Source organism: Hippoglossus stenolepis, chromosome 3 (assembly GCF_022539355.2).
Source record: "Hippoglossus stenolepis isolate QCI-W04-F060 chromosome 3, HSTE1.2, whole genome shotgun sequence".
NCBI classification, from domain to species: Eukaryota; Metazoa; Chordata; class Actinopteri; order Pleuronectiformes; family Pleuronectidae; genus Hippoglossus; species Hippoglossus stenolepis.
In genome coordinates, this window is record NC_061485.1 from 31220589 (window position 1) to 31233156 (window position 12568).

General features: G+C 40.9%; 1 protein-coding gene and 1 long non-coding RNA gene across 2 annotated transcripts; both read left to right on the forward strand.

The window, feature by feature from the left end:
* Positions 1-283: 283 nt before the first annotated feature.
* On the forward strand, positions 284-6661 carry LOC118104746 (inter-alpha-trypsin inhibitor heavy chain H3). The gene is given in 22 exon segments (XM_047339335.1): positions 284-445; positions 639-743; positions 838-1000; positions 1109-1219; positions 1352-1480; positions 1591-1707; positions 1803-1971; positions 2081-2169; positions 2172-2208; positions 2307-2488; positions 2777-2853; positions 2855-2869; positions 2871-2941; positions 3045-3213; positions 4001-4161; positions 4346-4372; positions 4477-4530; positions 4987-5100; positions 5187-5388; positions 5504-5676; positions 6288-6396; positions 6595-6661. Coding segments are annotated over 22 exon segments (2460 nt in total). The 5' UTR covers positions 284-326.
* Positions 6662-11420: 4759 nt separating this feature from the next.
* Positions 11421-12310, forward strand: LOC124851573. The gene is made up of 3 exons (XR_007032604.1): positions 11421-11585; positions 11889-11918; positions 12201-12310. It is a non-coding gene; the product is annotated as an uncharacterized LOC124851573 (long non-coding RNA).
* Positions 12311-12568: the final 258 nt, after the last annotated feature.

Sequence of the window (12568 nt, forward strand, 5' to 3'; positions counted from 1 at the left end):
GTCTCAATCCGTTATGGTGAAAGAAAACAATCAAAAGTCATCAAAAGGTCTTGCAGCGATTCTGAACCACGGTTTGACAGTTTCTGAGCACTGCTGTAGTTTATCCAAGGATGAAGAAGAACTGTTCAACTTGGTCCACAGACTGAAGGCACACTGCCCCACCCCCAATGACTGCTACAGAGTGCTGGTCGCCTGTTTATTCCATATTTATTAATATTGAAACCTGAATGCAAGCTTCTCATTTTCATGAGAGTTTCTGTCTTTCCACTCATCCTTCCTTTCAGTCTCAGGTGGAGGTGTACAGTGTCACCGTGGAGTGCACGGTGATGTCTCGTTTCGCCCACACCGTCATGACCTCCAAGGCTCTGAACAAAGCAAACTCCTCGCAGGAAATCTTCTTTGAGGTGGACCTGCCCAAGACCGCCTTCATCACCAACTTCAGCATGTCAGTACTTCCCCACTCTCATTTCAACTCTCTCCGCACTCCAGCATGTTAACACATTCTGTTTATGACACAATCATTCTTCCTGCTTACTTTTACAATTATGCCCTGAAGCTGATTTTAACTAAAATGACCCAGTTTATTTACTTTTCTTAAGTTGCATCATGCAGTTCTCATCTCTCTGTCTCTTTAAAAGGGAGATTGAAGGTCAGGTGTATGCCGGGGAGGTGAAGGAGAAAGAGAAAGCCAAGAAACAGTATGAGAAGGCTGTTTCCTCTGGACAGACTGCTGGACTGGTCAAGTGAGTCTCTGGAGATGAAGAAATACATAAACCCAGCCCTCCAAACACTATCTGCACATCTGCAGCTATCACTTATATCTGTGTTTTATTTCAGGGTCTCTGGGAGAAAGATGGAGAAGTTCTCAGTTTCTGTCAACATCGCAGCCAATAGTAACGTGACCTTCACTCTGACCTATGAGGAGCTCCTTCAGAGGAAACTGGGCCATTATGAGATTTTAACTCGAGTTAAACCCAAAACCCTGGTCCAGGAGTTTCAGGTGCATCTCTGCTCATGATTCTATTTCTACCTTATGGTGATTTAAATGATCCTGAATGAAATTTTGTCCTCACAAATGATGTGTGTGTCTATTTGTGTGAGGAGACAGATTGTGACAAATATCTTCGAGCCTCAGGGCATTACGTTTGTTGATGCCCATGCAACCTTCCTTTCTAATGAACTGCTCCCCCTGGTGGACAAAACCGTCACAGACAAAAAGGTGCGTGGCACAGTAGCCCTTCAGAATTCAAAACAATTTAGGTTTCACTTCCTTTTCTTCACATGCAACATCATTTCTGGTCCAAGAATAATAAAGAACAAGCTGAGCTCAGTGTGTTTATCCCTATATCAGGCACACATCTCGTTCTCACCAACTGTGGAGCAGCAGAGAAAGTGTCCAGGTTGTGATGGAACACTCATTGATGGAGATTTTGTCATCAAATATGACGTAAACCGAGCAAAGGGCTTTGGGGACATTCAGGTCAGCTGTCACTAAACTCAGTGTCTGCTGCACAAATTAAACAAATATTGATGAATCTGTGATTAATTTGTTTCATTCCTTCATGTAAATCATGATCATCTTCCCTTCAGATTGTGAATGGATACTTTGTGCACTTCTTCGCTCCACCTGAGCTGCCCAGACTCCCAAAGAATGTGGTGTTTGTGATCGACAGGAGCGGATCAATGAGTGGGAGAAAGATGGCCCAAGTGAGAGGCCTTTTAATTTTATATGTTGATGTAGTTCTGATGTATTGACGTGCACATGCACACACTGTGACCTCTGACCTTGTACTCCTTTGTAGACACGAGAGGCAATGCTGGAAATCCTCAAAGACCTCCACGAGGAGGACCACTTTGCCCTGATCCCGTTTGACCATAATATAACTCCCTGGAGGGGCTCACTTAGCAAAGCTACCAAGGAAAATGTGGATGAGGCCAGGGGCTACGTGAGGCACTTACGAGACAATGGAGGTTAAGAGAATAACAAGTGGCACTTTTATCCCAAATGTCTTCTTTATTTCTTCAATGATAGAAATGTATCCTGATACAAGACATGTGACTGTTTGCGTTTTCCTTCTAGGAACCAATATCAATGACGCAGTGTTGACAGGTGTGAGAATGCTGGTCAAAGACAGGAAGGAGAAGAGGCTCCCTGAAAGGAGTAAAGATAGCGGATTATTTAATGATCAGATGGAATGCCAAATTCTGGTGAGGATGTTGAGTGTGCACATACTGTTGGATATATTTGATCAATGTACTTTAGGTTTAGCATTAAACCTGTGGATGTTGTATCTCTGGCTTTGAAGGAGAGACTAACCTCCAGAAGATCCAGGAGAATATGCGTTTTGCCATCGGAGGAAACATGTCTCTGTTCTGTCTTGGGTTTGGCGATGATGTGGACTACTCCTTCCTGGATGTGATGGGCAAACAAAACAAAGGACTGGCCCGCAGAATATATGAAGCTTCAGATTCAGCCATTCAACTTCAGGTGAAGGAATTAGACTGACTACAATTCTGAGCCAATAGTTTTTTGTAATTTTGAATTTAAACTGGAATGGCTGTCCCCTTGAATTCCACATGACCGAAATGATCGTTTGGACACAATCCTAAAAGTATTGAAGATACAAATACACTGCTGCTGATTAGCGACCGACTGAACATTACCTCAGCTACACATTGATGTTTGTCTCAGGTTAAAATTAAAATAAACAGCCATTTAATTAGCACATTTTGTAAAAATAAATTTTAAACAATGTGTGTATGCAAATAATTTCAGGTTTCTATTTATGACGTTTTCTAGCCCTCTGCTCTTTTTGGAGGTGGACTCAAGCGTTATCCCGAGAATGCAGTAGACTTTGACAACCAACCACTAGCCAGCTTTTTAATGGCTCGGAGATTGTGGTGGCTGGTCGCTGACAGACAACGCACCTGGACAACTTACCGTGGAGGTGTTCAAGTAGGGGTGAGAAGAGGGAAATGGCTGAAATTTGGAGAGATACTAAGATGGAGAGAAAACTTATGATTATTTCTCAAATTGCTTGTATTTCTTCCTGCTTTCTCTCGTAGTTTGAGGAAAAGCACGAAGGCAGGGCGAAGCTGTAGTGCTCTGAACTGGAATGTTGTGTACCCAGATGAGGAGTACATCTTTGGGGACTTCACAGAGCGCCTGTGGGCCTATCTGACCATCCAGCAAATTACTGGACAAGCAGGTTTGTTTGAGTCCTTAGGTTAATCTGAGTTGCTTTAGCTTGAAAATCATTTCCATTCGCCTTACTAGCGAGTAGTGCCTGTTCTCAACATGTCTGTTTGAATGGGCTGTTTGTTTGTCCTGTGGTACTTCAGACCAGCAAAGTTCTACAATATACTGTCACTTTTCTTATTGTTTGGGTTGCTGGACGTTGTATTCAGACTCAAAATCACAACTTTTCAAAATAAAACCTCTCTAATTCCACAAAGCGTTACAGCAACAAAACATTGTGCTTTACTTTAAAGACAAATTGCTAAAGAGGAAATAATTCTATGAATGTTGTTGCCTTGATAGAGATCAGCCCCTGTGTATCTCTTATATGGTGAAATGATAATAATCAATTTATCTAAATGATCTGGAGACAGATAAAGAAAAACACATTCAACTCCGTCCAGACTAAAGCCACATGTCCCCACTGACTGCTACAGAGAGCTGCTCGTCTGTTTGTTAAATACATTTTTATTAATGAAGAATGTATAGCAGCCCCAAATCGCACCAAAGTCTGCACTGCACTTCCTCTGACAATTTACAATACACATGCCAAGTGTGAAGTAGATGAATGGTTCTTGAGATATGCAGTCCACATACAGACAGACAGACATTTGTGGAATGAAGGCAGATGAAAATGATACTTTTGGCCATTGTCTGTGTTAATTTTAAATAAGTTTGTAATATTCATTTATAGATTCTATTATCGTTTTCTAAATTCAGGTGTCATTTGTTGCAGCTTCAATATCTTTTTTCATCCTGCAGCAAGAGTGGAACACCAGACGAGAAAGTCAATGCTACAGCAAAGGCATTGGACATGTCTCTGCAATACAGCTTCGTCACCCCTCTCACTTCCATGGTGGTCATCAAACCTGAAACCGAGGACGGGACTGAAAGCCCTCTTATTGCCGACAAGCTGACAGAGGGTAAAGGGAAAGAGAAAGGCTTTAAAGAGTGATGCAGACCAACATTTACTGTAATACGTTCACAGGCATCACTGGCCATTGAATTCATATTTTTTGTAACATTCTATTCAGTTAACTAACCAGTAGAGGCTATACTGCTTCAGCTTGAACTGTACAAGGTATTAATTTGTTCTTTTTTTGACAGAGCAAAGACAACAGGCTGACAAAATGGGTAAGACAGTAATGTTTTTTGACCTGTAGCATAAAAAAAGATGTATATGTTTAAGTAAATTCACTTCATTAATTTGCTTTTTTCTTTATTATTCCTGTATCTAGCACATCGATTTGTAACCCCGGTTTCGAACACTTATTCTTCACCTACATATTTTGGTAAGCAATGGGCTACGGGTTTGGTATGTTGGCCATTTTCATCAACCTGGATGGCTATGGCACTATCGGTCAGTTGTTCTGTCAGTCCTTCATGAATGATGACTTTGATCCTCTGACTTTTCAATTAGGGGCTACCACAGGCAGGTTAATATCTTCTACCTATGTATTGACACATATTATTTTATAGATATTCACGGTCCTCGCTAATGAATACGATGGACTTTATCTCAATGGTAAACATTAAATGCCAGGCCAAACTTTTTAGCATCGGGGCTTATTGTGAGCATAGCCTGCTGTTATTAGCATTTAGATCAAAGCACAGCTGTACTGCTGTACTGCTCACCGCAAGGGCTGTTTGATATCATCACTATAAATATTATATATTAAACCCATCGTCTATTTTATATGAATTAAGTCATATTCATTACTGTCATTGTGCTCTGGTATCACTTGCAGTGGATGGAGATCCTCATTTCATGATAGAGCTGCCAGACAGAGACGACGCTCTGTGCTTTAACATCAATGACAATCCAGGAACCATTTTCACACTGGTTAGAGACCCAGAGTCAGGTCAGCCCAAGACCAGTATTAAATACAATGTTAATTTTTTCTCATTCAATCATATATTGTAGTGAGTGACTGAATTGTTTCCTCAGGTATTTTGGTCAATGGCCAGACAATTGGGGACAAGAAAATTCCCCTCGATGGTAAAATCAACACCTATTTCTGGCGGTTTGGCATCATCCACCGCACTCTGGGGGTGAGGCTGGAGGTCAGCACTCATGAGATCTCAGTGTTCCAGGATGGCAAATGGGTGAAGCTGCTGTGGTCTGACACAGGCTCTCTCAAAGGACCCAAGTGAGTGGCTGCACCATTGCATGCTTCTCCGTCGCTCAAAGAACCATCGCTCTACATGAGTAATATGAAATGTGAAATCCAGGCTCAGAATGAACTCTTCTCTTTTCTCCTCCAGCGTGGATCTTCTTGTGAAGAAGGATCGCAGCCTAACGGTAACTCTAAAAGATTCAGTGAAGTTTGTGATCCTGCTGCACAAAGTGTGGCAGAAGCATCCGTACCATCAGGACTACTTGGGTTTCTACACCCTGGACAGCCATCTCCTCTCCCCTGCTGTTCACGGCCTGCTAGGTACAACGTGACGCTCATATGCTACATCCATAATGCTACGCTTTCATTAAAAATGCATCAACTCATAATGGATACACCTGGCTCTCGTACCTAGTTTCAGAGATGCTAAAACAGAGACATTTGGAAAAGCTGCTAATGCATGTTTTAGTATGGACACTCACAACTGTCAGTTGCTCTGGGTCTTTTTCAATCATGATGTAGCTTTCGCTGATTCGGCTGGCAGGCTCAGGTCACATGATCCCCTTCCAGAAGAAAACAACTGGGCTGCTTGGTTGAATGAGTAATCTATGTAAATTCCTGTTAACATTGGTACGGCATGCCCAGGAGTGTGTGAGTGGTCATGTGGATATGCGTTTTCAGGCCCCTAAGTATGGACAGAATCAAAACTGATTCGTAGCCAAAACGCTTGTGAGGACAGGGACTAATTTTAATTTCAAGGAATCGTAGTATGGATGAGGCTCATTTAGAACTAGGACTTTCATGGTTTAAGGTATATAGCAGCATTTAGTATTTACAACATTTAAAGCGGTGTCTTTATAGCAGAAAAAAGGAATAACATTATTGAAATTAATATTAATAAATATTACCTAAATGTCAGGCTTCTCCTCCAGGTCAGTTCTATCACGGGATTGAATATGAGGCACTGGACTCATGTCCAGGAGAAGTCCTGGCAGTTGTGACGCCACCATGTTCTGAAGGACAGGAACTCAACGTGACCAGGCACATGTCTCAGATAAGTGTCCCAATTCTCACCGTGGGAAGAGTTGAATGCAAAGTGTGTCCAAAATGAATAACTGCCCTTGCTTTGTAAACACGCTTGGTCTACATGACGCTTCTGCCTTGGTCCATGAGGCTGGCAGAGAGACTTCAGGGAGGAACGTGAAGGTTTGAGAAAATGTTCCCGTTGTCTATTCACAGTAACGGAACAGGCCTCATCGACGGAGATGCAGCAGACTACATTGTGTCAGGACTTTTCAAAACCTAAACACAGGTTACACATCAGTGTCAAACACAGAACCCATCATAGTGATAAAACGTTATTAAAATAGTTATACCTTCACAGTCATATACCCACACAGAATGGGAAGTAAGGGAATCCCAAAACAGTGACAAGCAAATGTGAGACAGGCTCATTTGTCGAATACATGGAATACACTGTTCTAAAGATGACTAAAGCTAAATTTCTATTAGTTAAACTTGTTTGTCTTTGATCCATACACAGCTTTTATGCACGGAAACTTTGATGAAATGGTTTATTACAGTTCATGTAGTCTACTAAAACATGGCACCTAATAAATTTGATCTCTATGGCAACAAATTGGTGAAATATTTATCATGGTTAAACATGAAAGAGAGAAAATCCTATTTGTGGCAAATGTCTTTGATTGTTCAGCTACAGGAACTATTCCCACCGAACCACAATATTGATGAAAATCTTGCTGTATATGTAACCTTGCATGAAGTAAATACTGAGTACACACCTATGGGCAAGTTGGGACTGCTACACAACACACACACAAACATACACACACATGCATGCAATTTATGGGAAACTACGCATGCCTACTCACACAATCATACTGAAAACAAGAGCTTTGGACATGGAGGGTCCCTCCTCCTGCACAGTGTGGGCGGAGTACAACTCTTACTGGAAGACTTGATCCCCACATGCCTCAGATTCCTTCCACACTTGTTCTCAGCCATGCCGGAGGAGAGGCACTTCTGTTTCCCAGGCATGACTGTTGTGTGGAGAGTCCTCCTGTTGTGGGTTTGTGTCTGCATCTGCCTTCCAGCTAAGGCCCGGGGAGCTCTGCTCGCTTCCAGGAGTGATGCTCTGCCACAGGTATTTAACATAAGTTATGTGTGCAGCAACTGCCTATATACAAATTTCTGATTAGTTATTTTCTACGTCTGATGCGTAGGTGAAGAGTATATGCATTGTTTATGAAAGCATCTGTAGCTGTAAGAGCTACAACTTTCCCATGCCGAATCCCCTGGCATGCAGGAAGTGATTTGCTTTGCAGTGCTGGCTCACTGCCACAGCCCTTTTGTTTGCGACAGAAAGTAACAAATGGAAGATCTGTTTATCAGGCATAATCGCCACAGCTTTGCAGAAAATCAGAGGAGTGCCACAGAAAATCAAATAAAAAAGATGCTGTTGGGACCTGGTATTCGTGAACTAGATTTCGGCCTACATGTCTCCCAGGGTGCTTGAAACGTCACACAGAGGTGTTAAAACCGACCGGAGACAGAAGTTTCAACCACTATGCTCACTCTGGGCCCCATGACCCACGAGGTTACCAGGCAAATATAAGCCCAGTTCTCCCCCCCCTTTCTTCCTCTTTCCACGTAACCCTCCGAGAGGAGAAGTGCGGCTGTCCAGCTCACTTTCTCGACTCCTCTTTCTACTCAACTCTCCGAGAGGAGCCCACCTCTCTGTCTGCTCAACTTCAATCGAGGAGAGGTGCAGCGCGCAGCTCAACTCACCAGGGAAAGCTCCTCCCAATCCGAGCTCTACCGACCTTCAAGCAGGCCTGACTGGAGCAGACTGCTAAAACCTTCCAAAAGGCAGCAACCGAGCCTGCTTAAGAACCAGCACAAGAGCTGCATCGCACAGCAGAACCACGAAACAGGAGCCACGAACCAACAATACGACTTCACTGCACTTCGAACAGCACAGCAACCTTTTTTTCCCTTTCCATGGACGGGTAACACAACTGGGCTTAATAATTATATGAGGCTAAGCAAAGACTGTTTATTCGATTCCGTGTGATGTTTATAAGTTCGATTTGTGTTACTGTGATAGTTTGGTTATAAGTTATTTGAAAGTTAATGATAGTTATGTTATGCTCTTCATAGTCTTTCTTTGCGTTACATACACCCCACATGCACATCTTTGTATAGTAAGTACACCGTTAGTAATTTGTGTTATTATACTTTATTATTTTCATAATAAATGTTGTTCTTTCACAAATGTTTTTTCATTAATGTTGCATAAGTGTGAATTTTGCCAACCTCTACACTGTCAAGAACTCTATATCCTTCAACTTAGCTAACTATCTATATGGTAATTTTGGTTATAGTTATTAATTTAATTGTTAATCAGAGTTCCAAATTTGTAGTTAGTACTTTTATGAGACTTAATCAATAAATTGGCTATCTTTTCCCTTCCTTTGAAGGGTGGTGCCCCGAGGTAACTTTAATCAATTAAAGTAATTATTTAATATTAATATTTGTAATATTAACATTCAATATTTTATTTTGATAACCAAATTTATTGAATGCCGAAAGGCACACCATTTAATGGTATCACGTTTAAGGCATTATTGCACAACAATGCTAAAGCAGCAGTGACCCAGTCATTTGCAGGAACACTGGAGAATTGACAGCCTAATAAGGCATTTAAAAAAGTTAAAAATCATTGATTTGACTTTTTACATGTAGGGACAATGAAGCTTCATTCAGAAAATCCTCATCAGACTAAAACAGCAGTTTTGCATGTGCTGTTTTTGAGTTTGTCGCTGTCAATGTCAAGTCTCAGGTCTGTTAATGCACGTCATCGAACTCATGGTCCCAGATCCATGTTGAATCTTTACTGCAAGATTCAAGATGTTTCAGCATCAGAATAGTGACCCCTCAAATTATGTGCATTTTGATTATTTTCCCTCCAAAGCTTTATTGGCCGCAATTTAAACTTATAAAGGCTTACTACTTCGGTGCAGTCACTGAACTCATGTCTGTCTTATTAACTTTGTACCATTTTCATATTTTTACCAGGTCAAACATTCAGACTTGATTTTACATGCTTGTCCTAAGTTAAGTCTGATCTTCAGGAGTCAAGTCCAAGTCAAATTTCCAGTCCTCATTTTTGTAACAAAAGGCTTGTGTGCATTGCGCATTAACAGTGATCTTCTATGTGCATGTCACCATTTGTGAGATGGGTCTTGTACAATGTGGTCACAATGTTGACAAGAGTGTAGGTTTGATAAATTTGTCAGATGGCCAAAATGATACGTACACCTTTTCCGTGTCTTTCATTTAAAATTTCATTCATAAATGTGTGCACACATCTTTTTGCAACATTTACTTGAATCGTGAAATTTGCTGCAGATAGAACTTTCATAGAAAACCAAGGTTCAAGACATACAGTATAGATAAAGTGATCACACTCCTGCATGGATTGACTGAAGACATGTCTATTCACGCATTTAAAAGTCCAGTGTGTAGGATTTAGGGGAACTATCAGCAGTTATGATAATTATGTTTTCATTACTGTATAACCATGTGAAAGTACAATTTTTTGTGTTCTTGTTAACTCAGAAGGAGTCCTCTATATATCTATATCAGAGAGGCTCATCCTACCAGGGAGGAGGCCATATTTCTACATGACTGGACAAACCAAACACTGGTTTTAGAGACAGCCTCTCATGTTTTTACATTAAAAAGGCCTTTACAGGTTCTTCTTAACACTGTAAAGAGGAGGTGGTAGGAGGGATACTCAGTGGGCTGCAATATGCACCTTCACCAATAGATGCCACTAAATCGGACACACTGAACCTCTAAAGCAGATGACCTGTGATGGTAAACGTGACGCCCTGCGTGCACATGTATTCATCTGTCAACATGGTCATCCTTCAGTTCAACAGCCATTCTTCAGTGACCCTGCCCTGTCTCAGATCATTTTAATATTTCAACCAATACAAAAATCAAGCAGAAACAAAAGTGGCATGTTCTGCTCTGTCATCACTACAAACTGCAAACACAAAGTCACGACATTCATTGTGCAGACCCCGAAGGTTTGATATCACGTCAAAGAATTCAGTGGAAAATTGCACAACATTGATTCCCTTACTCTTTAATCTCCTGTTGACCATGACTCACCAGATGTGCAGAGTTCATGCCCACTGTGTTTGTTCACGAGGTTCATAGTACAGACAAAATCTGTTTGTTAAAGTTAAATCTACATTTGTCCTAAATGGTCATCTGGAATATGATGTGAGGGATAAGGACACATTTACTGTCAAAGGCGCCTTGTAGTCAAGTTATTTAATTAGCCCAGTGTAACACATTCATCTACATGCAATGTACCTGCTAGTCAAATCTAACCCTTACTTTTTTCAGTAGTTGCATTTAAAAAAAACATACAAGAGAGTCTTTCTGGTTTCAGACAGCTGCCCACTGTTCGCTCCCACGTGGGAAATGATATAAACACACACGCATCAAGTGGAGCAGCACAAGACGTAGAGCGAAAGAGTGAAAGGAAGAGGAAGAACGCTTTGACCTAACACCAGATTAAACAAACCTAACTGATGTTGGTTAATGAATGAACAAATCAAGTGTTTTATTTAGAAACATACATGCACACATGTAAAATTCACGTAAAATAACTCCAAAAGATATTCTGACACATGCAAACCGAAGATCACAGTAACTGACGGAATAAATGCTTTACAAGACAGACTGTAAATACACATATTGACCTTATATCATTATACATTGAAAATGTTATTTATGTTGAGGCTGATGTCATTATTTGTTAGTTTGGTGTCAGTTCTACCAACAGTCATACACATTGCAGATTGAGCACAGACATTTCTTTCACAACTTTACAAGCATAAGCACTTCTAACTCAGGGCCTTCGGACCACTGAGCTCAGGTCTGTTTCTGTTTGTCAATACTGGAGGACAACACACACACACAGACACACACACACACACACACACACCGTCCCTCCCCCTGGACAGAGCTGTTTTCTCAGCAGTGAAGTCAGCCCGTGTTCAGTGTTCAGTTTGGTCATGTCTGGACTGCTGGGTGTTCGACTGCTGCTGTTGTGGGGCTGCGTCTGCCTTGGGCTGCCCAGCCTGACCCAGGGGGCTCTGGTCATCTCTGGGTACCCTGAAGCAACACAGGTGACCTCACACACACACACACACACACACACACACACACATACAGCTTTTTGTACCATGACTTTAATTTGAAATTGCGTTTATGTATGATTTTATCAGTGTAGCTCCTGATTGAGGCACGTCCGATTTCCTCTCAAATATTTTGACCCAAACTTTGCTCTTCCAAACTTTGTATTTTTGATCCTGTTTAGATTTATTATCGTTTTAAACCCACTTTTTCTCCTCTTTATTTGTACATGTGATACACATGTTTTTAACACAGTGTGTTCTTTGTCCAATCATGGGGCTTTATTTGTATTTCAGGAGACGAGAGGAGCTGCCAGATCACTGCAGGTACTTGTTAGAGTCACTCACTCATTATGTTCATATTTATCAAAGTTTTGCCCCTTAACAAACAGTATTTAAAAAGTGTAGGGTACTGAATTATCATCATCAATGCATTAAAATTTTACATAAATTAACTATTTTTAAAGAGGTACAGTACATAGAAAATGCATGTTGTTAAGGGGCATAAAGCAGTCTCAGATGAAATTGAAGGTTTTGTTCGGTCTTAAATTTAGATTTTTCAAAACTAAAAAGAATATAATTTCCTTTTTCTTTTCTTTTCCTTTACAGAAAAGAAGTACAAATGAAGCCACGGTAATAAAATAAAAGTTGTCTTTAATGATGTGAGGGCATCATCTTACCTGCCAGATCTGCAGATACACACAATAAGAAGGAGAAGAAAAATGAAAATACCATTAATAACCAAACTGTCAACTAAAAAGGCTATTTGCTTGAATATCATGTGTTGAATAGGTGATAGATGCATAATTAAATGCGTATTAAATTACAAAAAAAATATTGAACTTAACTCAGGAGGCTGCACGAAAGAGTTTGGAGAATCAGAGGAAATAAAGGCTGTAGAGTAACAGGCAGGTAGAGCAACGTCCAGAAGAAAGCAATGAGAATTCACACAGGATGCAGGTAGGTTCGAAAAGATA